Below are 27295 nucleotides of genomic sequence, written 5' to 3'. Positions count from 1 at the left end.
GTGTGTGTGTGTGTGTGTGTGTGTAATTTGACTGTGATTCTCCTGTGAGACTTGATAGGCTTGACCTTCTCAGTCAATCTTCCTGCATCACACACACACACACACACACACACACACACTCACATACTTTGATTCTCTCATTCTCTTTCCAAGCATGGTGGCTCTGACCTGTCTGTAATTTCACTGTTAGTCACACTTGTCAGCTAATCGGAATGCTGAATTGAGGAGACAACAGCTCCAGAAAAGACAGCCGTGCTGCAAGCCTACATCTGGTGAACTCTGCAGTGATATGAAATGCCATTAAGTTTCATGTATTCATATTTCATACCTGTTTCTTATAAATAGGCTTTTGCAATGAGACAAAAACCACATAGCAGGTAACACTGAGCTAAACCTCCGCAAGCATGTATCTCTTCGTTCCCTTTGCACGTCTCCTTATATTCACAGCAGCAACTGTGTCTTTTCTCCTGCAAAGACGTTACTGCTGGCCATAGTTTATCAAACGAACACACAAATCTTTAAACTCCATACTTTAAGAAGCCATGTTTTGCACGAACAGCATCGCTGTGACCCACTCAAGTGCATCAACTCGTCACCCAGAAGAAGGTAAAGGCACCTAATGTGCATGTTAGCAATCGCTTCTGCGATTGGAGGAGGGCTCTCTCCTGGATGCCTCTGAGCTCCAGCGGCCTGGTCAACTCTAACCTGCTTAGAGCTGTGCAATAGTATTGTGCAATAATAAACAGCCTAACCACGAAAACGAACCTGGAAAAAAAAAAAAACCCTTCACGTTAAACACATTTTGTGTCCACATCATGTCTCGTGTTCACGATCTACAAAACGGTTTGCACTCATCTTGTGCCGTGTGCATTGGTGAAAACGAAGACAGGATTACAAAGCGCATCCACGTAGAAACACGGCACATAACACCTGTTGGGGCTTTAATGAAATGCAGACAACAGTCGAGGGAACCGTTCACTCAATTAAGCCATTAAAAAAGTGTGTGTGTGTGTGTGTGGGGGGGGGGGGCTCTTTAAGAGTTGTGATCTAATCCTACTTATTACCAGATTTTTAAAATATACCAGTAATGTAATTACTGCCTTTTCTGTAATTTTATCAGAACCATCTTTATCACGTAAAATGCCGGTACGAGGGGTGCAAATTTGTTTGGGGACGTGGCAGACCAAAGTTGGGATGCAACGATCACTACATAACAAATGATATGTCTGGTAAGGGCAGACAGATGATGTTCAGTGGTGAGAAATGAGCATATCAGAACCACTGACAATGGTGCCGTGCGATGGAGCTTAACCTGTGGGCTGCTGAGTTAAGGGTTCACACACAGTGGTTCTCGAATAAGAGCACAGGAAAGGCATATATTACTGAGAACGTTTTTGGACATTCCTCTTCAATAAAACCATGTTTTCAGAAGCTTAAACAGATTAACTGTGTGAGGTGCAGTAACAACCTAAACTAGAGAATTTAAGCTTCGTGCATCATTAATTAAACATTAAAGCTAACAAATTAGATATCAAAGCACCAAAACTGGAATGCAGCTAACGGCCCTGTATTGCACTGCCACACTATTGCATTGTATACAGCAGTGTATATGTATTGTATCTGTATATGTATTGTTCTGTACACATATTGCACTCTGTTTCACTGTATCATTCCATGACTGTTCATTAACTGCACATGTACATTTTTTGGCTTGCTATAGAAGCCTTCCATCTTAAGTAGTTAGCTCCTAAGAGAGTATACATCTGCTTTTTATTGAGTTATAAACATCTTTCATTTTTGTTTGGCCGGAGATGCCATTTCTGTTTGCATTAGGCTGTTGTGTATAATATGTTAACACTGCCTGGCACCAACTAAATTGCAAAGTATGCAACATTAAACATCAGAGCCAGTCACCAGTGCTACCGTACTTATTAGTGAAACGCCCCCTGCGATGAGAACCGTGAAACCTGGGACATTACTTTTGGAGAGGGACGTTGAAGTTAGCTAGCTTTCCCGTTACAAAATGACAATAGTCTGTGCCCAAGACTCATTAGCGTACAGTGAAATGTACCATTAGCTTGTTAACAATTCAAAAATATTTTGGCACATTGATTCTAACTGACATTTAACATTACGCAGACGTAGTAAGTTAATCAGAACTCTCTGAAGTTATTCACATCGTCTCTTTTTTGTCTCTTCAGAGATAAGAACCTACCTTTTCATTTTTTCAAATTTCTTTTTGGCCTGATGTTCATTTCCCACTCTTGTTTTGACAATGGAGTGATTGACATATTTGGAAGTGGTGATCAGTGGAATACGTCTACATTCTCATAAAACAGAAACGGCTAGGCTTGGTGGAAAACACGCGATGGCCGTGTAGCCGTCACACGTGTAACGCTACTTCCCAACAGTGAGCGCGGAGCTGAGACCTCAGTCGCGCCTAGAACGCTGTAGAAACTGGCTTCGGGTCAGTGAGACATGAGGAAGGCTGGCATGTGGCAGGGCTCCATCAGGTACAGTCTCTGAGCACAGGTCAGTTCTAGATCAGCGGTGTTGATATGTTTCACAGTGGACAAAATGTGAAAATTAGAGCTTGTCTTTAGGAGATGGTTGTGCGAGCCCCTGTTGAACTGTGAACGAGGATATGAAAGATGCCGTCCAGGCTGATGGTGAAAGCACATGCACTATGGAAACATTTGATAGCCTGTTAGGCTGTTTCACCCACAGCTGGCCTGTCGCTCAAACGCCACTCTGATGGGCTTCAGTGGAGATCGTGCAGTGTGTAATGTGTTGTTGGTGTTTGATGTGCTGATTGGTTAAAGGAGTTTGTTGTGGGAGGAAGTTGATCTTCTTACCTGTTTTCCCTCTCCAATGGCATGTAAAGAAACGCTTTGAATGTTTGATGTTTCACCTTCAAGGAATAGAGAGCAAATAGAAAGAGGAAAAAATCTCCCTCCCTCTCTCCCCCCTCTCTCTCTGTCACTCTCTCTCTCTGTCTCTCTCTCTGTCTCTCTCTCCCTCTCTCTCTCTCTCTGCCTCTTTCTCTCTCTCTTTGAAAGACATCAGACCTCAGTTTGATCTGTGTTTTTTATCACTGTGGTTATTGGACATGGCAGGTGTGTGTGTGTGTGTGTGTGTGTGTGTGTGTGTGAGAGAGAGAGAGAGAGAGAGAGAGAGAGAGAGAGATGAGGCAGAATAAGATCTTCTCATGGTTGGCATGCTGGCAGACTGGGGGGTCAAAGGATTTCTGGATGAAAGCAGTTCAGGCTTCACTACAGAGAGCCCCCACCTCACCTACCCCACAAACACCCCCATCTCACCCCCCACAAACACCCCCACCTCACCTACCCCACAAACACCCCCACCTCACCTACCCTACAAACACCTAGCACAAACATCCTTCTTTTCCTCTCCCATAGCTGTGCTACGTTCATTCCGTTCTCTCTTTTCCTGTTTCTCTATTCACTTCTCTATTCACCCCCATCTTTATCCCCAGTCCTCTATTCACATGCACTCCTTTCTCTCTCTCTCTCTCTCTCTCTCTCTCTCTCTCTCTCTCTCGCTCTCTCTTGCTCTCTCTCTCTCTTCATTAAGGTCCCTATTCTAGTCAGCCACCGTAGCAGTGTAGCTGCCCACAAACGCAATAAGCCTTACACTTACACGTAGACCCCCCCCCCCATGTGCTGCCCAGTGGCTCAGTGGTCCAGCGTTAGTCCTATCACTGGGCGATTGCTGGTCCAGTCCCTGGAGTGACCAAAGCCAACCCTGGGTGGGAGTCTTCACTCTAGGTGGGTTGGACCTCCTCTCTCGCCTTCCCATTGGCGCTGACCAACGCGGGCAACATGCAGGTGTCGGTGGAGCTGAATGCCAGCGCTCCCGGAAGTTTGAAAATGTGGCGACTGGCTACATGTGTATTCACTGAATAAATTAGAGCAAACTGGGGTAAAAAATAAATAAATCCCAAAGAACAGGCACAAGCCTGTGCATAATTCCAGCAGTGCTTCAGGGCTGGCTTATCCTTGGGTCACTGCATGGATGTTGGACACACTGTTTAATTTGGCTATATAGGGTGTGTTATTCATTTGTACTAGGTGCTACTGGCTCTGCAGAAATGCTGCAACCCCTACATGAGCATTACAACCAATAGCAAGCACCTGCGCATGCATTCTTGGAGCATCCTGACCAATCACAGGTGGCCTTGGCGCCTCTTGTCAGATTTTCACAGCCATAAAATGGGAGACTGCATTGCAAAGTGGAACTTTAATGAATGCACCGTCCTGCCCGTATGTGATATACAGTTAAGCAATAACTGGAGTTCAGGAGAAGGACTCCAGTAACTCCTGCTCCCTGTATGAAATACATCCTCCATCCACAGCCACTGCGTCTCCTCCCGGCCCTCAGGAAGCATCTCCTCTCCGCCATGGAACTGAAGCCGTGCTCTGCAAAATTGGGAATTATATTAAATAATTATATTTAATAAAGGCTGCACAGCGCACAGTGAGTCATCCTAGGGACACTGAAATAGCCTTTTCTGCTGGATGGTGTTCTTCATGATCCGCCGAGAGGAGACCAGAGGAGGTGACGTGACCTGCTGTCTCTCCCGCTGACGCCCCTCACCTTCCTGCCCCATAACACTCACAAACTCCACGGAGAGCATTAGCACTTCCCACCAGTGGCCAAAATCAATATGGCCGGTGCACATGAACACTTTAACACACACGAGCACGTCACACACCCTCCGCGACCCCTCCTCGACTCAGCCTTGGGGGACGTGCCCTAGCAATTCCCATGGAGAAGGTGGAGAAACTAGGACTTCCTGTGAAGGAAGTGCCAGCTCTGAATCCCCCCTCTGCGCCGATGCCGAGAGCATTCTGAGCTGTTTGCTTCACCACTGCCTGGATTTCCAGCTCCAGAAGGCTCGGTAATTCTCACAGATCACGAGTGCACTGCAAGATTCGGGCTTCTACTTAGAAAGCCACTCTGATAAGCAGAGCTCACAGAATGCACTGACCTGCCTTCAGTAAAACTGCTGTGGGCATTTTTTTACATACCCGCCACTGCACTACTGAAGAAAATCATTTATTTCATAAAGTGAGATGTTTTTCTAGGTTCCTGGGTTTAAGCGTTCCCGTGCTGTAGGGAGGACCGGCAGCAGCTGGGGCTGTAGAAATTGTACAACATCCATTATTTATTTCTTTAAAATCAGAGCTCAGAGTGTTTCAAAGGCTGAACTCTAATGTAGGCATGTATTTGGGCTGAAACACACACACACGCACAGCCTGCATAAGTACAGATCCCATCTTAACCATCCAGAATGGAATGTTTTGATCTGTGTTTATGGGCTAGTCGTGGCTCAGAGGGCACACTCACCAATTTCCCAGCATGAAGTGGGTGTCTGGCTCCTCGGTGGAGAGGAATAAAGACTCTCAGGCATGAAGCTCCCCTTCCGTCCAAAGACCTTCACAGAAGCTCCAGCCGAAAATCGGCAACCTACAGAAACCCGTCTTAGTGCTCAAGGTTCTTCCCATTGGACCACACTGGAGGCCCAGAAGCTGCTCAGAAGTCAGAATGAGAGTCTTTTAATTCTCCCATGACAAAGCACAATGAAATCTTCATGGCCCGTCACTGACTGGGGTTCCTTAGGAGTGCATGGGCGTGTTAACATACATGAAATTGGTAGCGTGTGTCCGCCTGAGCGTTTTAGCAAGTGCATCAGTAAAAGTGTGCGTGTGTGTGCGCGCACATGTGTGTGTGTGTGTAAGTGTGTGTGTGTGTGTGTGTGTGTGTGTGTGTGTGTGTGTGTGTGAGGGAAAGAGGATGGAGGTTACAGCGCAGTCATTTACATATAAATGAGAGTAGCTGGTCACGTGGGCCTGACCCCATTAATTCAGATGGTCAGGCGCTCAGAGTGTGGTAGGTGCCGCTGGCGCACAGATTATACCCAAGCAGTCACCCTGCCTCACCCGGTGCGCATTTATGATGCGTTTCCTGGCTGACAGGAAGCCAGGAGTGCAAAGAGCATGGCACTGGCATTTGCTGTTTGTCACACTCCTACGTGGCACCAATCAAAGTAACATTTAAGCGGAAAACGCTTGCCTGCGTGCGTGGTTTTTTTTCCTTCTCCTGTTTTCGTGCCAAAATCATTATCTTAAGCTAGCACGGCAAAGAGTGTGCTGTTAACTCTGCTGTGCAATTATACACTGAATGCGTCGCGAGTCTCAGCACGCGTAAACAAAGGTTCTTTCAGTGTAATCTGGGTGTCGCCTCCCCTATACCAACGTCCTCCCCCCCCCCCGGCCCGCTGCCCTCCTCGACTGTCTGATGTCACATCCATCTGGCCCGAATTAGTTCTTTCCCCATCACGCCTGTCATATATGTGCAGCAGTGTTAACCGGACCACTGTAATCCGCTCCGACAGCTGCGGCGCTTTAATGCAAACACACATGCAGAAACCCCTGGTGAACGAGGGCGCGAGACGGAGAGAGAGAGAGAGAGAGAGAGAGAGAGAGAGAGAGAGAGAGAAGCTGCATGCACCGATGCTCTTGCTCCCTCGCGGACCTCTCCCACCACCTCTGAATCTGACTGCTTGGGTGTCATTTGAGTGTGTGCTTGAGTGTGTGTTTGAGTGTGTGCTTGATTGTTTTGTGTCATGGCAGCATGAGTCTGGCGCGCGAAATGAATGAGGCTTGGCGCTTTATTGGGGGGTGGGGAGTGACGTACTGAAGTTTGGGTATCGCTTAGGAACATTTGGCTTAAACAAAGGAAAAAACACAGAGAAACTTACATTCTACTCTGGAGAGAATCGCTACCGATGAAACATTTATTTCATAGCATTCCGGTGTCCTAGTTTTCTCCTTGTGCGCACCCGTCCTGCTTAAGGTGCACTGAGCGGCGGGAGCAAAGTGCGGGGTGGGGACGATAGGGTGGGGCTTTGGGCGGTGTGACTATGTCGGTGTCACCCGTAGTGGTAAAACCATATGGTTTCTGTTACAAGTGTTTGCATTTGGCAACATTTCTTGTATTACGAACAGCGCACGGCATGTCCTACATCAACTCAATCTCTGCACACTTGTGACCGTTCCGACGCCGAGACGTTTCCTTCTGATCGATAACGACCCGAGCTGCTGTTGGGGTGTGATCGCTCGACCCCTGCGCATTTGTTTAAGGCTGTCGTTTGCTGCTGGGCTAGTGGGTTCCGCACACTTGGATCCAGGTTCTGACTCATACTCGGACCCGTGTGCCAGTGCACGCTGACATTCTCCCGTAACGATCTCGTTCATTAATCAATCGCAGCTTTAGTACCGTCTAAATAAGACGTTTGGTCCTGGAGTTCGGAGTGTTACGGTCATGAGTGTGTGTGTGAGTGTGTGTGAGTGTGTGTGTGTGTGTGTGTGTGCATGAACTTGTGTGTGTGTGTGGGGGGGTCTTGAGGATCCCACTGTTCTTGGTTGCTGGCGCCGAAAGCCAGTGCTGCTTGGTTCAATTTGAGTTGTGGGCAGAGCAATCAATACGGCCATTAATTCTACTTAGTGGCGCTGCGCGGTACAAGCTCGGTCTGCAGTCCGCACAAAGGCCAGCGCGATTGAACGGCTGACCTTTCTTAGTCGCACTCCACCAGAGGAGCAGTGCGAACGTGCAGTGGCGCGATATGGAAATCAACCTGATACAAACGGTGAAATCGTCAGTGTTAAATGACCCCCCCCCACACACACACACAAAGTTGCTAATAGAAAGTTTAGTCAGACATGCATTATAAAAGGCTTCTGCGTAAGGAACTCCTCCGCGAGCGAGCAGAGAAGCTGCTCAAACTGTCCACATTCTTTGACAGGAGATGCTGCTCGGCGGTTTTGGCCCCGTTTTAAATAGCTGGTTGATTTTTGCATTCCCCGGGACCTCCCTTGTGTTTCTTTATCTGTCTCGCGCTGCGCTTATGTTGGTCTTTGTTTACCTCTTTCTCTCCATGTGTTTATCTTATTTATTTTTTAAAAAAAAGAGGCACAAGCCGCATTGCTAATTATCACGCCGTTCATGAGCTGAATCAGGGAGCGTTTGAGAGTTTGAACGGAACTAGGGGGTTAAGAACGCTGCCGTGTGCTGCGGGGGGGGGGGGGGATTGCTAATTGGTTATTCATCCAACTCCGGAGGACGCACACTGCTGAGGGAAGGTGTATAAACCGGCACAGGGATCTTAAATTCCACCTCTAACCACAGTGAGCATTATGGTTAGAGGCGTTCATACACAGGGACTCTGTAAACACACTGCTCATGCTGCACACGATGCTCTGTATACATTTATGTAGTGTCAAAGGCCTTTTACTGGTCCATATCTGCTTCTGTCATCAGTTATGGCAAGCAGCTACGAGTGGAATACAATGCACATTAGAGTAATTACACAGCACAAAGATTTATGTGTTTTGCGCATAAATTTGTGTCTTACGGCAGGTGGCTAATTTGTCACTACGACAGCTGTATCATCACCCTGATTATCGCCACAGCCGTGGAAACATCACACGACGCCATCCTCGTGCCCTGTACACGTAAGCACACGTGTCTCAACGATGTCTTTCAGTACATTAGCACACAGTGCCTTTGGCTCAGAAGAAAAGAAAGATGAGAGTTGGTCTTGTAACTTTGGGCTCTTCGTCGAATCTGTCTGAATGTTTGAAATAGTATCGTAACACAAAATACGCGTAGCACCACATCTTCCCCGCGGCCCTGAAGTTGGACTATGCGGTGAAGAGAAGGAAGATGAAGATATGTGAAAATATGAAGGTGTATAAGAAGATGAACCATCTCAGTAGAAGAGACTCGGGAGCCTCGCTGTTCATGTTTACATTAACGTTGGAAATGTTGCAAGATTTGGGCGGCTTGGATGGTGTTGCTTGAAAAAAAATGAAAGAATTGGGTGCATTTGAGTATTTAAAATATATTTAATAGAATTACAGAACTAATGGTATCCTTGGAGCATGCAATCCGTAGCGGTTATGTGTCATGCATATTTTTAAGTTGTGTGTTAAGATGGTGGTTAGGGAGATAGCTAAGTATGTAAGCATTTTAGAGCCCGCCTCGGAAAAGCTCTCGCATGCCTCAGTCTCTGTGTGTTCCTGTAGAATTCCCAGAGTTTTCCGGAGTGCCGCTGATTTTTGCTCCCATCATATTCAGATGCGCTTTGAATGAACAGGCACACGGGACTAGATCCACAACGGGTTTGGAGCTCCCCGCTGTCCGCAAGGACACAGCGGCGAAAAGGAGTCGTCGCGAACCACCACAGCTGTGACGTAGCGTTGATCGTCTGTGTCTGAAAGCCTAAAGCCTGTTTTGACGTGTTTGTGGGGGGCGTTGTGTAAGCACTATCCCGTTAGCACTGACGCTGACTTCCTGTCGCGGCCCCTTGTAGCCGCTGCTTCCCGTTGTGCCTGAACTCCCCCGTGCTGCACGAACTGTGACAACTCACTACAGGGAAGGCTTTCATCACCGCTGCCAAGGCAACAGCGCTACGGGCAACTGCGGAACTCACCTGCTGTTCCCTACTCTCGCTCTCTCACCTCCGTTTCATCTTTCCATTGGTCTCTCTTATTCTCCTCCATCCTCTAACCCCCCCCCCGCATCTTTCTTTGTTTATCTAAACACAGCCTGCTCCAGTTCTTTGTGCTGGAACTCTCAGAGACACGAGGCAGTGCAGTTTCCACCCCTTCACAGGGCAAGGGCGGGCTTAAGCCGTCCCTGCGCCCCACGGGACGATCACCTAATCAGCCCCGATTACATTTGATTACACTAGAGCTGTAAACCCGAGATCCCCTCTCTCTCAACGACCGCTTATTAGACGCGCAAGATGCAACCCCCCCCCCGGCCCCCTTCACCAAACCGCTCTTCTTTCCCACATCGGAAAGTAAACAAATGCTAATGCGTCTTCCAGGAGCTGGAGCGCGTTCCCATCTGTCTCTCTGCTCCGTGACGCGCATTGCGCGTGCACAAAAAAGCCTCACGAGAGAGAGAGAGAGTGAGAGAGAGGGAGAGATAGCGAGAGAGAGACAGAGAGAAAGACACAGATGGAGAGAGACAGAGAAGGAGAGAGAGAGTGAGACAGACAGAGAGAGCGAGAGAGAGAAACAAACATCTGTCTAAACTGCAAAAAAAAGAGCAGCATAGCACTAAGATGGAGGGATGTAGAGTGAGGAGCTGACGGAGCAGTAGTTGGAGCTGTTGGGAACATTTATCTCTGTTCCGGGGAGTCCGGGTGTGCCGGGCCGGGCCTCGCTGGGTTAATGGAGTGACCGGTTCTGTAAGGGTGGTGTTGTGCAGATAACTGTGTGGATGGAGTTAGACCCCAAACCTCATCTGCCGTGTGCTCACATTGCATCTTATCATGTACTGAAAATCACAATTTCCTTCTGAAGCAGAGAATGTTTGTGAGCCTGTGTGTGTGTGTGTGTGTGTGTGTGTGTGTGTGTGTGTGTGTGTGTGTGTGTGTGTGTGTGTGTGCGCGCGTCTGTGTTTGCATGTGTGTCTGTGTGTTTATATATGTGCATGCATGCATGTAGGCATGTCTGTGAGTATGTCTTTGTGTATATATGTGTGTGTGTGTGTGTGTGTGTGTGTGTGCACTCTGATGCTTGGTGTTTTTTTTAAAAAGCTGCACTCACAGACCATGTTCTATAATGTACTGGTCTCATGCTTACACCCAGGATTAACCTCTCTCTCTCTCTCCCTCACAGATGACACGGCCGATTCAGGTTAAACCAGCTGACAGTGAAAGTCGTGGAGGTATACCTAACTCTATTACTCCCTCTCTCTCTCTCTCTCTCTCTCTCTCTCTCTCTCTCTCTCTCTCTTTCACCCTTTCTCTTCTTCTCTCTCTCTGCTTTCTTGCATGTGGGTTTTGTTCTAGCTCTCAATATTAGCCCTGACCCAAGTGAACCTGTTCTCTCTCTCTCTCTCTCTCGTTTTCTCTCTTTTGCCACCTCTCTTGCTCCCCCCCCCCCCTCCCCGGCGGCTGTTGTGGGATTTTTTCCTTTTGACTAAAGTGATTGCGTTTATTGAGTGGAGACGCGGGTGCGAGCCATGTCCTGGCCCTGCCGAGCCCATTACCATTAGACTGTAAATTAAAAAGTCATTAGAGCAGTGAGTGGGACCCAAGCCTGGGATTTCACAGCCTTGCCTGAGAGAGAGAGAGAGAGAGAGAGAGAGAGAGAGAGAGAGAGAGAGAGAGAGAGAGAGAGAGAGAGAGAGAGAGAGAGAGAGAGAGAGAGAGAGAGAGAGAGAGAGAGAGAGAGAGAGAGAGAGAGAGAGAGAGAGAGAGAGAGAGAGAGTGTGTGTGATGGGGAGAGACAACTGCACAGTGCACAGAGTGATCAATAGCATGGTAGAAACTTTTGCCAAGGTCCTTAACCGCTCTCTCTTTTTCTCACTTGTGTTCTCGTGTATCTGTGAGGTATTGTGTGTGTGTGTTTATACCTGTGTGAGAGTGCTCTTGAGTGTATTTGTGTGTTTTCAGCTCCTTTTTAAGGAGATGTTGTGAGTATGTAGTGAACTTAAGTGTTTCGGCGAGCTGTGGCAGGAAACTGTAAATTGTTTTTATAGTAATTATTAAAATATACTGCACAAGCCAACAGTGCTCTTATTAGGGGAAGAGGAGAAAGAATACTACTGTCCTCTGCTGTGTGTGTGTGTGTGTGTGTGTGTGTGTGTGTGTGTGCGCGTATGTGGGGGGGTGGGGGGGAAATGGATGTGAGAATCAGGCAGTCAGTGTTAATTTAGCATAAAAGTCCCTTGACGTTTCTTAGACTCTCAGACCGCATTCCCTCTCATTGCATACAAGAGACACTGATCTAATTTCACATCCAACTACAGTGACTGACAGTTAGTAGATGTGAAGTCCCTGTGTGTGTGTGTGTGTGTGTGTGTGTGTGTGTGTGTGTGTGTGTGTGTGTGTGTGTGCATGCAGATGCATCACTGCCCCGTTTTCTATGCATGTCCGTGTGAGTCACCCTGCTGAACACACACTCTTAAGTGTGTTTCTCTGCTGAACACACACTCTTAAGTGTGTTTCCCTGCTGAACACACACTCTTAAGTGTGTTTCTCTGCTGAACACACACTCTTAAGTGTGTTTCCCTGCTGAACACACACTCTAAGTGTGTTTCCCTGCTGAACACACACTCTAAGTGTGTTTCCCTGCTGAACACACACTCTTAAGTGTGTTTCCCTGCTGAACACACACTCTTAAGTGTGTTTCCCTGCTGAACACACACTCTTAAGTGTGTTTCCCTGCTGAACACACACTCTTAAGTGTGTTTCCCTGCGGAACACACACTCTTAAGTGTGTTTCTCTGCTGAACACACACTCTTAAGTGTGTTTCCCTGCTGAACACACACTCTAAGTGTTTCCCTGCTGAACACACACTCTAAGTGTGTTTCCCTGCTGAACACACACTCTTAAGTGTGTTTCCCCGCGGAACACACACTCTTAAGTGTGTTTCCCTGCGGAACACACACTCTTAAGTGTGTTTCTCTGCTGAACACACACTCTTAAGTGTGTTTCCCTGCAGAACACACACTCTTAAGTGTGTTTCTCTGCTGAACACACACTCTTAAGTGTGATTCTCTGCTGAACACACACTCTTAAGTGTGTTTCCCTGCTGAACACACACTCTTAAGTGTGTTTCTCTGCGGAACACACACTCTTAAGTGTGTTTCTCTGCTGAACACACACTCTTAAGTGTGTTTCTCTGCTGTGGCCTTTGCACATATCACTCTTCTTCTCCACCCAGGTCAGTTTCTCTGTGCTGACGACAGAGACCAGCTTTCCCTCTGCTACCCCTGGTCTCCACTGCTGAAACACAACCAAAGATTTGCTTGCATGCTGTGACCTGAGCACCACGCGCTTACGCCACCCCGAGCTTGTAATAGCCTGCAGGCAGAAAAACAACAGGGTTTATCTACTATCACTGAAATGGTGCCCTTGAAAACTTGGACCAGTGAAATGATGCATCCACTACAAGGGCACCAACAGCACTGGTGGGGAAACGTGAGAGCAGGCGGAGTACAGGAGAACAAGCAGAGAAACAGGAGAACAAGCAGAGAAATGGGGACAGAAGAAGAATTTCCACATTATTTACTCAGATTCACAGGACATCTACTTAATAGATGCATCCATGTGTGCATATGCACACACATACACGCACACACACACACACACACTCGCACACACGCACACGCAAACACACACACACACACACACACACACACACACACACACACACACACTACTTTAGTTTTATACTTATTCAGTAACAAAGTAATCTTAAACCCTAACCATAAAACATTCATTTAGGCATAACTTTAACAATTTATGTTTAATGCTGAATCTTTTATTTTTTTTGTATTACTTTTATTTAAAATAAGTTTGTCTTTTAGTGGTTGATCGATTAATTTTTTAGATAATCAGGGTCAGCCATTTTTATTGTTTTCTTTTTAAAAGAAATGTAGTTTTTTGATTCCTTGTTGGGTATTTACTTGACACATTTTTTTATTTAAATTAAGTTCACTGCAGATAAAATCCATGTAATTGAAATAACAAATGAGAAAACAGAGACATTGAAGACATAACAAATTTATCAACTTGAATGTTAAATTAATGTTCATTTTAAAATGAACAACACAAAATCAGCCTTATTATTATGGTCCAACGGTCTCCCAACGCTCGGAACATCAGCCAACCACTAGTGTCTGTAAATGTACCCTCAAACATTTTAGACATTCTTGTTTTTACTAGTACACACACACACACACACACACACACACACACACACACACAGGAAGGCGGGTGGCCTAAGCTCTCTGTCTCCAAGCCAGACTCCCTCTCTTTGCTCCATCATAAACGATGTTCATCCCTCACCTGCCAGGATGGCGCGATAGCTCTGGAATACCAAGTGCTCCTCTGCAGTCCAGACAAAAGAGCCCCCCCCCAGCTGCGGCGCCAGCAGCCATAGAGTCAGCCATCTAAAGGGGCTTCCGTGTGTTTGATGTCTCTGCAATGGGGTGGAACCGGCATGACCGGCGCGGGCTCCGCTCATGGGGAGCTCCGCCAGCAGTCAACTCCACCGACCTCTCTGCTGAAGTGGCCATGGGGGGCAGCACAATGCCGCGCGCCGCCCAGACCCGCAGGGTTACGTAAACGTGTGCCGAATCCGCTCCCGCCACTATGACCTCCGAATGTGCTAGGGTTTATCTTATCTCGGGATGGAAGTGCTAGCATACTGCTAACGCGCAGGCTCATGGCGGTACTGGGAAGACAGACCGTGTAATTAGGCGTGAGCAGAATGCGCATGTGCTGTCAGCAGAGCATACCGGAGAACGCCGTTACCAGACTAGCCAAAAGTTACATCCGTTGCTAAATGACGCGTGGCTGGAGCTTCTAGGAGCACTTAGCTGTCTTGGAAATGGGCCTAAATTTAGCTCTTTAGACGAATCCAAGTGTTAAGTCTCCATTACATGGTAACAATAATTTTTAACCCTTAGCCATAGTAGGGGGGAAACAGTATTAGGCTAACACAGAGAGGCTTTATTTTCAGAGGTGGTTAAACAAATCCGGAGGGATGGAGTGAGTGATATGGGCAGCGTGAGAGAAAGTTGGAAAACATTGAGATACTCTTTCCGTGATCCGCAGTGTTCATCTCAAATATGGCACTTTTAGACAGGTGTGTGTATGCGTATCGATTCTTTAATTCTTTTATTTCTTAACCCCAGTTCTCTCCCAATGTTGGTCATCTTCCTTTCTGCCCACTGGCTCCAAGTCCCTCCATCAGTTGGGAGGGTGGAGGCTCGCACATGTAGATATGTCTAAGCGCCACTAGAGCATCAACTGGATGGCTGAAACACACTGGGAGGACAACAGAAACCACCAGGTTAGCACCATGTTGAGTGAGGGGTGGAGGAGGAAGCCATCCAACCCACCACGCGAGCAAGGCCAATTACCCTGTCTTGGACCTCCCAGCCAGAGACGCTGCTGGGATCCCCCGGGGACTGAACCGGCAATCACCCAATGAGAGGGCCAGCACTTAGAGCGCCGAGACACCAGGCTAAGTTCTGCTATGAAATATTTAGTTTGTTTCTTTTTTGCCTCTGGCCCTGATTCTGCTTAGTACTGATGACTGAGATCAATATTTGAAAATCCAGTATAGATCATCTATGCAGGCTGTTATGGAGTCCATGTAATGTCTAGCAGAAAGGTGGGAAAGAAAGCTTTGAGGAGGTAATGTTGAAATATTAGACACGTTATCTCGGTTGATTCCAGAAATGCAAATGAACAAAATGAATATTCTACTTGTGTAATGAAGATGACACTTATTTGCTGAAATGCAACCGAATTCATTCCGGCCAAATGACGCTATTGTGATTAGCAATAAATGGACGGTATCGGTTCAGTAAACCCGCCGGTTCACGTTAGCTTTGCGCTGCTGCTGTCTGGGTTTGCGTCTTTCAATGAACTGCCCCTTGATTCTGCCCACGCCTGCCGCGTGCTCCGGGTTGAGTACAAAGACATGCACACCGCAGCCCCCGATGCTGTACCGTGCCGCCGGGCTAATGGTGCGCTCGCCCGGGCTTTGTACCGTGGTTAAATCTCTGTGGCGATCTCTCCGATCCTTGCCAATGGCAACGAGAAGCCCACGTGTTGCCCTCGACAAGAACGCGCTTAACCCAAGGTGGTCCAGGAAGACTGTCCCCGCGGCTCGTATTTGGGAGCTTCGTGGCGGAACGCAGCGTTGTCGCAGCCTTGGACGGGTTCTGGAGTTTGGCTTTGTTAAACATATGTTTCTTGATCTGCAATCAGTAGCCTGGCTTCCATATTAGCATATTAGCAGAAAGACTCGTTACGGTTTGACCTTTCCGTGTGGTACTGATCGTTAACAAAATGCCTCATACATTATAAAAAGCCTGCGTGGCCCTCTGTGCTTATAAAAGACAATAGCATTGATTGGATTTATAATGGATGGTGTTCGTTTACGATGGATGTAGGTTTGCATTAACCATGTTTGCAGCTGTGTGTGTGTGCTGCTCGCGTGTGCGTGTGTGTGTGTTGTGTGCTACTATACGGAGCTTTTGTTACCAGCTCACAGGGTCATTGTGTCTACAGTGAAATTACTGCAATCACTCCAACCTGGCAACACCCACTTATAATCAGCATGGCTTATCCTCTGAGGTCAGAGACAATAGTGGCCAAGGTTGCCAGATTGAAAATGTTTTAATGGCCCAATCAGAGCAGGATAACCGGCACGGTTTGCCTGCAAGGGTATGTCAGACACCATAACAACACCAGAGTTATCACTTTAACATACAGCCTGCTGTAGCCTACTTTTAATAAGCTAAATATTCTGGACCAAGTTGAAGTAACCAGAAGTATGACGGAAACCTCCAAAGGACTGTACAGGTTTGTTTATCAAAATGCCTGTCAAGTATCTCAAGAGACCACGCATGAGTTATGTGCCAACCTGGCTGGTAAAATTAGAACTAATCTTAGATGTGTGAACACAGAAGAGGCTGTTGACTGGTATGAGTCATCACCAGGAGGGAGGCAATTACAGAGACTTCAGTCTTCAGTGTGCTATCGCATGGAAACTCTGTTAATAGCCAGTGTGGTTCACTTATGAAATCCAGTCTTCTTATACTATGCACTTTACATCCACGTCTTCCAGAAAAGGAGAGAGCAGACAGAGAAAGACCAAGAGAGAGACAGAGAGAGAGAGAGAGAGAGAGAGAAAGAGAGCGAGAGGAGAAAACAACAGGAGGCAGGAGAGCCTGGGACAGGACGGGGACAGTGGACGTGGAGCTGCTGGGTTTGTGCTGACCCGTGAGCGTGTTCTCAAACCCAGTCTCCATGAGAGACTTCGTCCGCCGGCTGGCCAGGACCCAGCTCTCCATAGTCTCTCCTTTTCACTCCAGATCAGGTGATCTCCTGGAAACATCGCAGATGAGGATATTCAAGTTTTTAACCTTGATTTTATGTGTGTGTGTGTGTGTATATATATATATATATATATATATATAAAATAAGGAGAACAAGATGAGATCACAGCAAAACAGGACAGAATGAAAATGATGGCAAAACAGAAACACAGATACCGCATCCATTACGACGACGTGACGAAATCGCACGTGTTCAAAAGCCGACACTTCCGTTGGCAGTGCTCACCCAGAGGAGCTTGGATGGCTCCTGCCAGGAACCGCTGCGACGTGTCCGCAACCAGATCCCTCGCCATCAGCCGAGGAGACGTACCAAAGGATGTGGCCATAACCGCTCCGTGACATCTGCGGCCCTGCACTGTGAACTACGCCCGTTATACAGCGAGATCTTCGTGGTGGGGTTGGAGGCTACCATCCAGGCTGTCGTACAGCGATCTGATGAGCAGAATCCAACGACATCCCCGGTGCTGCACGCACTCCTGCGTTACTGTAATGAAGTCCCGACAAGAAAGTTGACTGGAGAATTGATTTCCTGCTCTCAGATGCAAAACGTGACCTTTAGGAAAACAGCTCCGCGTTTACTGAGTTCGATATGAGTTTTAAGTTTATCAGCATTCCAAATAGCAAGAGGTTTGAAGAAACGGACTCGCTCAACGTAAGGTCTGCCGAAAGTCCAAATTAGCATGGAAATGTCACCAGGCTGTATTTCTTTTTTTACACCACTACATTGTAGTTTTTCGCATTATTGATCTTAATTAAACATTTATACAACTTGACACAGTTTTGCTGGAAAACAAAGCTAGAATTACTTATCCCCTTGGGAGATATTTCTGCTTCTGTGGTGCGCTGGGCAGGGTTGTGGTGACACACTGGCAAATGTCACACATACACACAACACGTACCGATGGCGATGCGCCATGTTATTACAGTGCACGTTCATGTGCTGTTTAGGAAACGCTTTCTCAGCTGTCAGCCTCCCTCAGAACTCAATCCTCCTCAGGACTCAATCCTCCTCCTCTTCTCCACAGTTCTTCAGGACTCGCTGGCTTGGTGGGTGCATGGGAGTCTCAGATCCACAGTCACTCAGACCGATGACTCCAATTCCGAATCTGTATTCGTTTGCACACAACACTGACAGCGAAGGAGGCGGATGGCCAGTCAGGCTACGGACGGGTTGTTGTTGTTGTTGTTGTTGATTGCTTTAGGTGTATTAAAGGGATCATGTTTTGTGTACAGTCTTAACTACGTACACGGTGTCCAACGGTCAGCCTTCCGTCTGGGCTCCGTCTGCGGTGAAGAGCAACGTCAGCTGAAACGTTTACGTGCGCTAAAGCGGAGTGTTTCGGTAAGATGACACCGGTCATCCCTCTCGGAAAAGCCCAGCTCCAGGTTGTTAGCTGGGTCTCTGGACAGATCACCTCGCACTTTAATGCTGCAATTAAACAAACCTTAATGTTCTCCGCGATCGATTTACAAGCGAGGACACAGGGATGCTCACGTCGCGGGTCAGGTCGCCTCAGGGCTTCTTGTCCTGCCCTCCTGCCTACCCTCCTTGTATTTTGAACTCTGTCTGTCTTACTTATTTTTCAGAGGTTTGCTTGACAGGGTCAGCCGGCCACATCAGGGTCAAAGTGCTCGCGCTTCTCCCCCGATTGACACACTAACGGCAACACAAAGCGAGCTGGCGTCAGCGGGACAGCATCAGCTGGGCTGCGCGGCGAGACTTCCCCACAGGGACGTTACCGTCACACAAACACCGTCGTTTCCATCTCAAAGTCTCGTTGCAGTTCTCAGTATCATCTCCAGGTTTAAAAGCCCAAGTTTGTGGAGTCAAAGTCAGATTGATTTCTGGAGCGCTTTCTACAACAGCCTTTCTCACAAAGCAGCTTTACACATGTCCGAGTCCCAGCCCCCGCTGAGCGGGTGGAAGCCGACAGTAGCACGGAAAACTTCCTAAGAGCAGGAGGTGGAATTCTTGAGAGGAACCGAGACTCAAAGGGGGAGACAGCCTCCTCTGATGAACCCTGGACACTGCAATAACATTAGAAACAACAGAGACCAAAAGAGGCAACAATAACATGTTGGTTGTAGCTTCTTCCTGGAAGTATAGATGGTTTATATTTGGTTGAATGAATTGGTTGTGGCTTGTGCCCTTAAATACACACGACGCCCATGTTTGTACGTCTAATTCTGACTCTCTGAGTGCAAGATTTAAAGTGCTTTACACAACATTATTAATGCCTGGAGTTCATAGCTTGTTTTCTTGGACTGGGATTTCAGCAGATTTTGCAATGACCTGTTGTGGGATGTTTGTGTGTGTGTGTGTGTGTGTGTGTGTGTGTGTGTGTGCCTGCGTGCTTCCACAGCACCTGTGTTGGAAGCTTTTTTTCTGACGTGCACTATCTGCATAATTTATCCCGTGCTGTGATCCATGCGCGGCTGCGGTCCCGGATTTCATTCTCGGTGCTGCAGCGGCGTTAGCGAGGGTAAACATCGCCTGGAACACGGCTGACATTTTGACGCTTCTGTTTGGTAACTGAAATGACAGGGATGCCGTGCAGTGTGATGTGGCTCCATGACGTCCCCCTCTTGTGTGTGTGTGTGTGTGCATGTGTCAGTCATGGTTTGGGTTAGGTTGGCTTTATTCTTGGGATTTCATGTACCTCATTCACCTCCAGGCCTTTCAAAGCCTTTTATTAAGGTTTGAATCCAGGCAAATGACTTCTGTCTCTCTCCTCTCTCCCTGGCTCTCTCCCCGACGCCGTGGAGCTCACTGAGTGCAGTATGTTTTTTACTCCCCGTCTTTTTGGCCCTTCCATTCTCTGACGTGACATTTACGACTGTGGCGTTATTTGTTTATTAGCCGCGTATTTAGATGAATCGAGCTGGGTCGTCTTTGATTTCACCAGATCAAGGTTTCCATATTTATGGAAATGATTTTCGATTGTAGAATTTTTCTGCAAGGAGTGGACTTTGATCTCCCAAGGAAGGTCTGTTTTATTGATGTATGCAAATGAGGTGGAGAGAAGTAAGAAACTCCGCCCCGGCCAGACGCCGTCCGGGAGAGAGCGCGCCACGCGGAAAGGGCCCTCGCCCTCCACGCCCATACAAGGAGTGGCCGGACCAGCAGTAAGCCGGGCGAGGCGCAGAGACTTGGGGCGTTCTGCACCGCTGACCCCTGTGTCGCAGGGAAGTCTGGGCGCTGTAGCCAAAACAACAGCTGGAACGTGCTGAGCGTTCGGACGCTCACGGTTAGACGCAGGAGTCAGGCTGGGTTGTGTGTTTCGTAGGCTACACTCTGTGCTTGTATCGACCCGACGCAACCCGAGGTGCAGCAGGAGGAGCGCGGCTGATGTAACGCGACAGCGTTGCTTGAAATATAACTTGAAGTTTGTGGCGTATTGTTCTGTTGTCACGGTAAGCACTTGCTTGGGTAAACATTGTTTGTTGATATGAAAGTGCCAGAACAGCAGCAGACTTTGTTTAGCAGCTTACGCAGGCGTGCCGTCCCCGCCGTGCCGGAGAAAACACACAGCAGCGAACCGCCATCACCCCAAAAGCAAACAAAAGCTGCGTTGGCCCTGCCGTGGGGTTTCCTAGCCCACAGGGGCCCCGCTCGGCCCAAAGTCCGACGCTGCATTTGACCAAGGCGCAAACCCAAGGGCCGGAGGCCTCCTCGCTGATGCTCGCATGCCGTCCTTTGTAGGACCACTATTTAACACAATTCCCCGAAGAATGGAGGAGATTCAGACTGGGGCGTCGAGGCGGGGGGGGGGGGGGGGGGGGGGGTGTACACAGGAACCCTGAAATATGAACCTGCTGCTAAAAATGATGGAGCGTGTTTGTTTTTTTTTCCCCTTGGCTGTGTTAGTGCATCAGCTCACTCAGAACCTCTCTTTCGTTTACAGCTGTCTTCTTTCTCTTCCTCCCTCACTCTCTCTCTTTCTCTCTCACTGTCTTTCTTTCTTCCCCTCTCTGTCATTCCGCTTCACAACTGGAAGCCGTTACTTCTCACTGTCGTAGGGTTGGAGTCTGAATATAACCTTTTCTTGATTATATTTGCACGGGCTAGCCGCTTCGTGTGCATCCGTTTCCGAGCAGAGCCAGCCCCTGCGTTGAAATCAGCACAGGGTGCATTTGACCCAGCAGAGAGAACGCAGGCGCGCTGGTCTCCCGGGAGTCCTTGGTGACTGGATCCAGCGCTGCGCACACTGCACTGAACCTTGAAAACCACTCAGCCAGTGAGATGGCCGCGTGAGCATTTCAGGACCCTGGCCAGCTCCAAGTCCATTTGCGGTGAAGTTCCACTCAGGCAATAATAACACAGATGCCTGCGCACTGTTCAGGACTCTGGCCCGCACCAGGGCCATTCAGACTTCAAAAAAAGGAGATAATGTGTTTGTGTGTGTGTGTGTGTATGTGTGTTGGGGGGTGCCTGTTGCCATGGTCACCACAGGCAGCAGATGCATCCGGAGAGGGGGAGGCAGACGGAATATTGCTCACAGACCTGGGATGCTTGCTGACCTGTTATAAAGGGATTGGCAGCGAGGTTATTTAGACTCCAGGAGGCCACGTCCAGCCTCGGCGTGAAGCTCGTAGCAGCGTCTGAGAAGGCCGTCCTCGCCAGCGCACAAACGGCATCTGCCTGCACGGCGCGAACGTGTCTGGAACAGAACACGTTCCCGTGCGCGCGGTGCGATTAGCGACCGCGCGCCTCTCGTGAAGTGGTTTCCGGGCGAGGGACCCCAGCGGTTTAGAGCTGGGAGTCGGGGGGTCCGGACTGGGGGGAGGGGGGTGGGCACTGGGATCACGTGGAGCCTCTCCGCCTTCCCCCAAAAGAAAGCTCGAAGTCTAGGCGCTCGATCTCCTCATGCTCTGTCTGCATGGAAATCCATGCCATCCGGTGCCATCCCCGCTAGAGCTGGAATAATAGCACACGTGCTGGCGGCACACGCCAAGCACGTGTGCTGTGCTCGATTTGTCTTTCTCTCTCTTTTTTCCCTCTTTCTCACGCATACATATGTGCGCCGTACACACACACACACACACACACACACACGCTGGGTGTTTGCTTTGTGACTCCCCCCTCTGAGAGTGGATGTAGTGAGCCAAATGTAATCTGACTTAATTAAACAATCCAGCCTTGAACTCAGCCGTCTCTGGGAATTGTGTGTGCATGTGTGTGTGTGTCTGCACGTGTTTGTGCGTAGTCAGATTTGACGTGGACAGGAGGGAAAGTTTAATGTTCACAAGAGAAGCAAAAACAACAAAGCAAAAAAAAACAATTTTTAAAACAGGGATAAAAACCTCAGCTGAACCTTTTGCGTGATCCGGTCATTCGTAGCCTCCGCACCTCCCAGCCCAGACAAATGTACACAGGCCCATTCCAGTTCATCACCAAAGTCCTTACGTTGCTGTTTCCGCCTTTGTAAGCACACCTAAAAGCACGGACACGAGGATCAGAATCCTCCGAGGTATCGCATGCGTAATCCCGACATCTGTGGAAGACAGAATTCCATGTTCCGGGGTTGTTTACTCTGACTGTGTGCTTCGTGACAGTCTAAATATAGGCCCTGCTCATCCCGAGCTGCGCAGTAAAGAAACGCGCCAGTGTGCGCGTGTCATGGGCTTGGAAAACCAGAGGAGCGCCCCCTGCTGGCGCAGCCTGTGACCGCGCCTTTGAATTGGGAGGGCGTGATTCCTGCAGGGTTCCTGCCGTCCGAGGATAGGCTTCCTGGGTGCTGATCTCGAGGGACCCTGCGGATGGGACCACGTTCCCAGCATGCGCCGCTCCTTCCCCGGCCTCGGCAGGCCGCCGTGGGGTGAGAGCACGCCAATGGTTCCCGAGGCCGCCTCGAGCCTTTTTTCCGTGCGGGGAGTACTGCATGTCTAAGATTAGACATGCCGTTTACAGACGGCGCCTGCCGAGCCCCCGATGGTCCGAGCTGGTTAAATAAGGGAGAGACGGGAAGAATGAGCTAACGGGAAATAACGATATGCCCTTTTCCCTGTGGACCAGAGCAGGGCGAGATACACACACACACACACACACACACACACACACACACACACACACACACACACACACACACACACACACACAGAGAGAGAGAAAGAGAGAGAGAGACAGTGAGAGGAAGAGACAGGGAGAGAGACACAGAGAGAGAGAGAGAGACGGAGAGAGACTCACAGGGAGAGAGAGATACAGAGAGGGTAGACAGGCCTCTGTTTGAAGGGGCAGATGGTGTAATGCCGTCTATTAGTGTTTGGGATGCTGAAATCCAAACTCTTGTATTTGCTTGTGTTCTTAAGCTCTTCATATCAAAGTTCAGAGGACGAACATGAAGCGAAACTGTTGCCTTTTCTGTATGGCTACATACGTGGTGTGGCCTGTGTGTTGGCTCACACGGACGCTCAAGTGAAGTGTGCTAAGGTGGGTTCATTGGTTAGGTGCTTCCAGCTGTACTGATGTACCCATGAATGTACGAAGCTGGTGTCTTTAGGACACACATGTGAAATCAGTAAGTAGAAACATAAGACTGTGAGTGTCTCTGAAACAACAGCAGTGTGGATGTTTAAAGCTTTAGTATGCGGTGTTTGTGGTTTTGGCTCAGTTCTACAAACCTTGATCACCACAGCATTCCACCACTTCTCTGAGCCCAAACAACTCAACAGCCCACACACACGCACATGCACATGCACACACACATACACGCACGCACAGGCACACACACACGCACACACACAGAGACAGACAGACAGCCAGACAGACTTGTGTTGAGATCTTTATTTGCTGATCGCTGGGCTCAGGAAAGTCCCATACCCCCCCGCCCAGAGCACTGTTTTAGTGACTGCATACATTAGCTTTGAGGAAAAGATCTAGTCCACTCATCTGTAGTGCACAGCAGAAGATCTAGTCAACTCATCTGTAGTGTACAGCAGAAGATCTAGTCCACTCATCTGTAGTGTACTGCAGATCTAGTCCACTCATCTGTAGCGTACTGCAGATCTAGTCCACTCATCTGTAGTGTACAGCAGAAGATCTAGTCCACTCATCTGTAGTGTACTACAGACGTTCTAGTCCAGAATTCTTTCCTTTACAAACTGGTGCAGATGCAAAAAAATGTTTGGCATCACTGATAATGAATCGCAAATTAAACGAGATAGGGTGATTTCGGTGGGTTGGTGGTAATACACTGTTGTCATGGAAACACTAAAACATTACTCACTAAAACAATATTAGCTGATGGTGAACGGTGATTGCGGCCCCGCCCCCATCGTGGTGCTGCCAATCAAACATCTTCTTTCACTGGGTAATTTGCATGCAGGGTCATGTGGAACAGATTGAAGCAGCTGTATCACATGTATGTCATGGGAATGTCATGTCTGTGTTGTAGGAATGTTGTCTGTATGTCGTGGGAATGTCGTGTGTGTCAGTTAGTGTCAGTGTTTACACTGCCGGTACTGAACCGGACTGAACCGGAGTGCGACTTTACCGAATTCATCCTGAATCCATGAGATACTGGTGTGGCTCTCTACGTGATAGCACCAGTCGTCGGCGTTCCTGTTGTGAGAAGGAGGTCCGGGTTCACGTCCGTCTCCCTGGCGAGCGGCGGGTCCGTGCAGCCCGGAGGAGGGGCCTGCTCTGATCGGACTCAAGACGTGGTCCTGCAGAACAGGTGGCAGACATCAGGGTGTTATTAACGTGAGAAAACAGACTCCCCGGTGTAGCAAGATCTCTTGATCCCCACCCAGGAGTCAGGCCGTGTGTGGGTGTGTACACTGTGCCTTGCTGAGCGGAGCATAAGAGGACTTTTCATGGTCACAGAACACATTCATATTAGCCAACATTTGTTCCGCTTTGATGCCGAGAAATAAAGAGTCTATCTAGGACGGGTGTCCGCGCGGACGTCGTCCTCACCCATGCGAACTGAGGACGGTGTCATTCCGGGGCGGGTTAGACGTCTCCTGTCTTCACATCTGTACTTCGTTCTAATTGTGGGCCGCAGTCCGAGATCCGCGCTCGGTTTGACGGCGTCATCCGCGTCCGCATCGGCACATCAGCTCCGACACCGGCGGGATTATATTTGCGGTTTGAAGGACAGGGGAAGAGAGCCTGTAATTAGAAATAATGTTAGCCTCCACAGCTGCCCTGCTGCGCCGAGCCAGGGATGATGGGAGGACCCGTGGCTACAGAAAACTACACAAACCAGGGAACGGAATGGTTTTAATTATTTCCCGCTAATAGCTTCTGTCTGTTGAAATGGCCAGAAATAACAGCTGTCTGGTGCACTGTTGTGAAGGGTTTTTATCCACTCGTGTTTCTCTGTGTGTGCTCAAAGATCAACCCCCCCCACCCCACCCTCCGAATAATGTGTCAGTCCTTATTTGGTTTTGTCCAAGACTCTTCTTCTGCCATCTGACGATCCTGTTTTTCCTCTCCTCCTTCTTCTCCTCCTCTTCCTCTCCTCTCCTTCATCATGTACTTGTCTCTGTAGGCTTAGCTTGTCTCCAGATATTTTTGGTGAGGCGTGAATGAGTGAGAGGAGAGAGCTGAGAACACACCCACTGCTGCACAACGACGGCAAAGGTTTTTGTGTGTGTGTGTGTGTGTGTTTTTCTACTTCAGCCTACACTTATTCTGTCGAGAAATGGAGCTAGCATGACTACAGCCCTCATAATTCAGATGGGGTAACTGGGTTGGTTATAGGCTAATGTATGTTTGCCAAGAGTGGATATTCTCGAGTCAGCGTTGAAGGGAGGTGGGGTTGCTGTCATTCATCCAAGGGAAGAGAGTTGGGGATTAATGGTCGTTTTCCTGAGCTTCTCGACCGAGTGTGTGACCGTGTGCACAGAAGTCATGTACAGCGATGCCAAGTGTGGAAGACCCTCCTGACTCCAAACTAGCGGGTCACCTGACCATTAGCCGAACAGCGTAGTGCCGTACGAGAATGGTGGAAACCGTGGTCTACACCGTGGTCTACATCTCCTCCCACTCAGAGGCTTCTCGCATTGACCACCTGATTTAAAACCCTCCACCTTTACCTGAGCGTGCGCGTAGTTCGGCACGGCCGTATCTCTGTGAGCTCAGCACAGCTCCTGCGAAACTAACAGCTCCGGTGGGCATAGCTTTGGCATTAGCTTGTCAGATCACGTGAGCTGATACAGTCCAGACGCCGGCCTGGAGCGGCTAATGCCCCCTCCCAGCCTCCCCGACGAACGTTTGATGTTTCCCTGGCGGTCCCGACACGCGCAGCCCACAAGCCTGCCCGTCACGGCCAAAACACCCCCAGCCTGTGACCTTTGATGAGCCGCCTTACCCAGGCGCTCCTCAGCAGTAAACAGACGTCCCAGGCTAATGTTGTGAGACGTACACACAGTTCAAAGAGCACCACAGGACTGGCCGAGAGCGTAAATCTCTCACACGGGCCAGAGAGGAGGTATTTTACTCTTCGCTTGATTATGGAAACGATGAGCGGATCAAAGACTCAAAAGCGTGACCTGAACACAAAATATCGGCACATAACACAGTCCTAACGCATAATCCACCAAACAGACGCTGAAAGATGTCCACAAACCTAGAATCAAGGTAGAAACAACTGGCATGATTTAATAGTTGTTTCCTGTGTTATTTTACATTTATGGCATTTAGCTGACACTTTTTTTTTTGTTATCCAGAGTGACTTAAAATTACGACTGAGTGCAATTTGATTAATTGAGGGTCTTGCGCAGGGGCCCAAAAGTGGCAACTTGGCAGTGGTGGGGCTTGAACTGGCAACCTTCTGATTACTGGCCAATGGGATGCACACATGCACACACGTGAAGAGTGAGGGATGCTCGCTAGCAGCCTGTCGGGCTTTTGTCCTCTGTGTGTCATTAATTGACGTGGGGTCTGGGGAGAGTCTCCATGGAGAGCGGCGTAAATGAGCTATCAAATCCCCAGTTACGGTGGGACCTGGGCAAGCCCTCTAATTGGAGGAAAACATTTTGAGATGGAACCAATTAAGCGTGAGCTTTTCAGCATCTGCCTTCCTGTCCCTGCTCAGCGACTCGTCCTCCCAGGAAAGAGAGAGAGAGAGAGAGAGAGAGAGAGAGAGAGAGGGAGAGAGAGAGAGAGCGAGGGAGTTTGATGAGAGTCTAGGGCTTGTAGATTTCTCCGTTCGCATTCAGGGCGATGAAATTGCAGACTTTCACCTCACTCGAAAATGACTGTAATCACCTCGAGATTTAATTACACCAATTATGTTTCAGATCTTGTAAAGTTCTGACAGACTCACCAAGGGTTGTTCTAGGCTACCTCGGCCCGGTTCCAGAGAGCTGGTTGAAGTCTGATGT

General features: G+C 48.7%; 1 protein-coding gene across 3 annotated transcripts in view; it reads left to right on the top strand.

Moving 5' to 3' along the window:
* LOC113591058 (CUGBP Elav-like family member 5) overlaps positions 1 to 27295 on the top strand; it is a 97072-nt gene that overhangs the window by 39386 nt on the left and 30391 nt on the right. For all 3 annotated transcript variants that reach the window (XM_035527779.1, XM_035527778.1, XM_035527777.1), the window contains exon 3: positions 10716 to 10764. In XM_035527779.1, the coding sequence (XP_035383672.1) occupies positions 10716 to 10764 (49 nt within the window). The remainder of the gene's footprint in view (positions 1 to 10715; positions 10765 to 27295) is intronic.

Source organism: Electrophorus electricus, chromosome 7, assembly GCF_013358815.1.
Source record: "Electrophorus electricus isolate fEleEle1 chromosome 7, fEleEle1.pri, whole genome shotgun sequence".
Taxonomy (NCBI): Eukaryota; Metazoa; Chordata; class Actinopteri; order Gymnotiformes; family Gymnotidae; genus Electrophorus; species Electrophorus electricus.
This window is presented reverse-complemented; position numbering and strand designations above follow the sequence as displayed.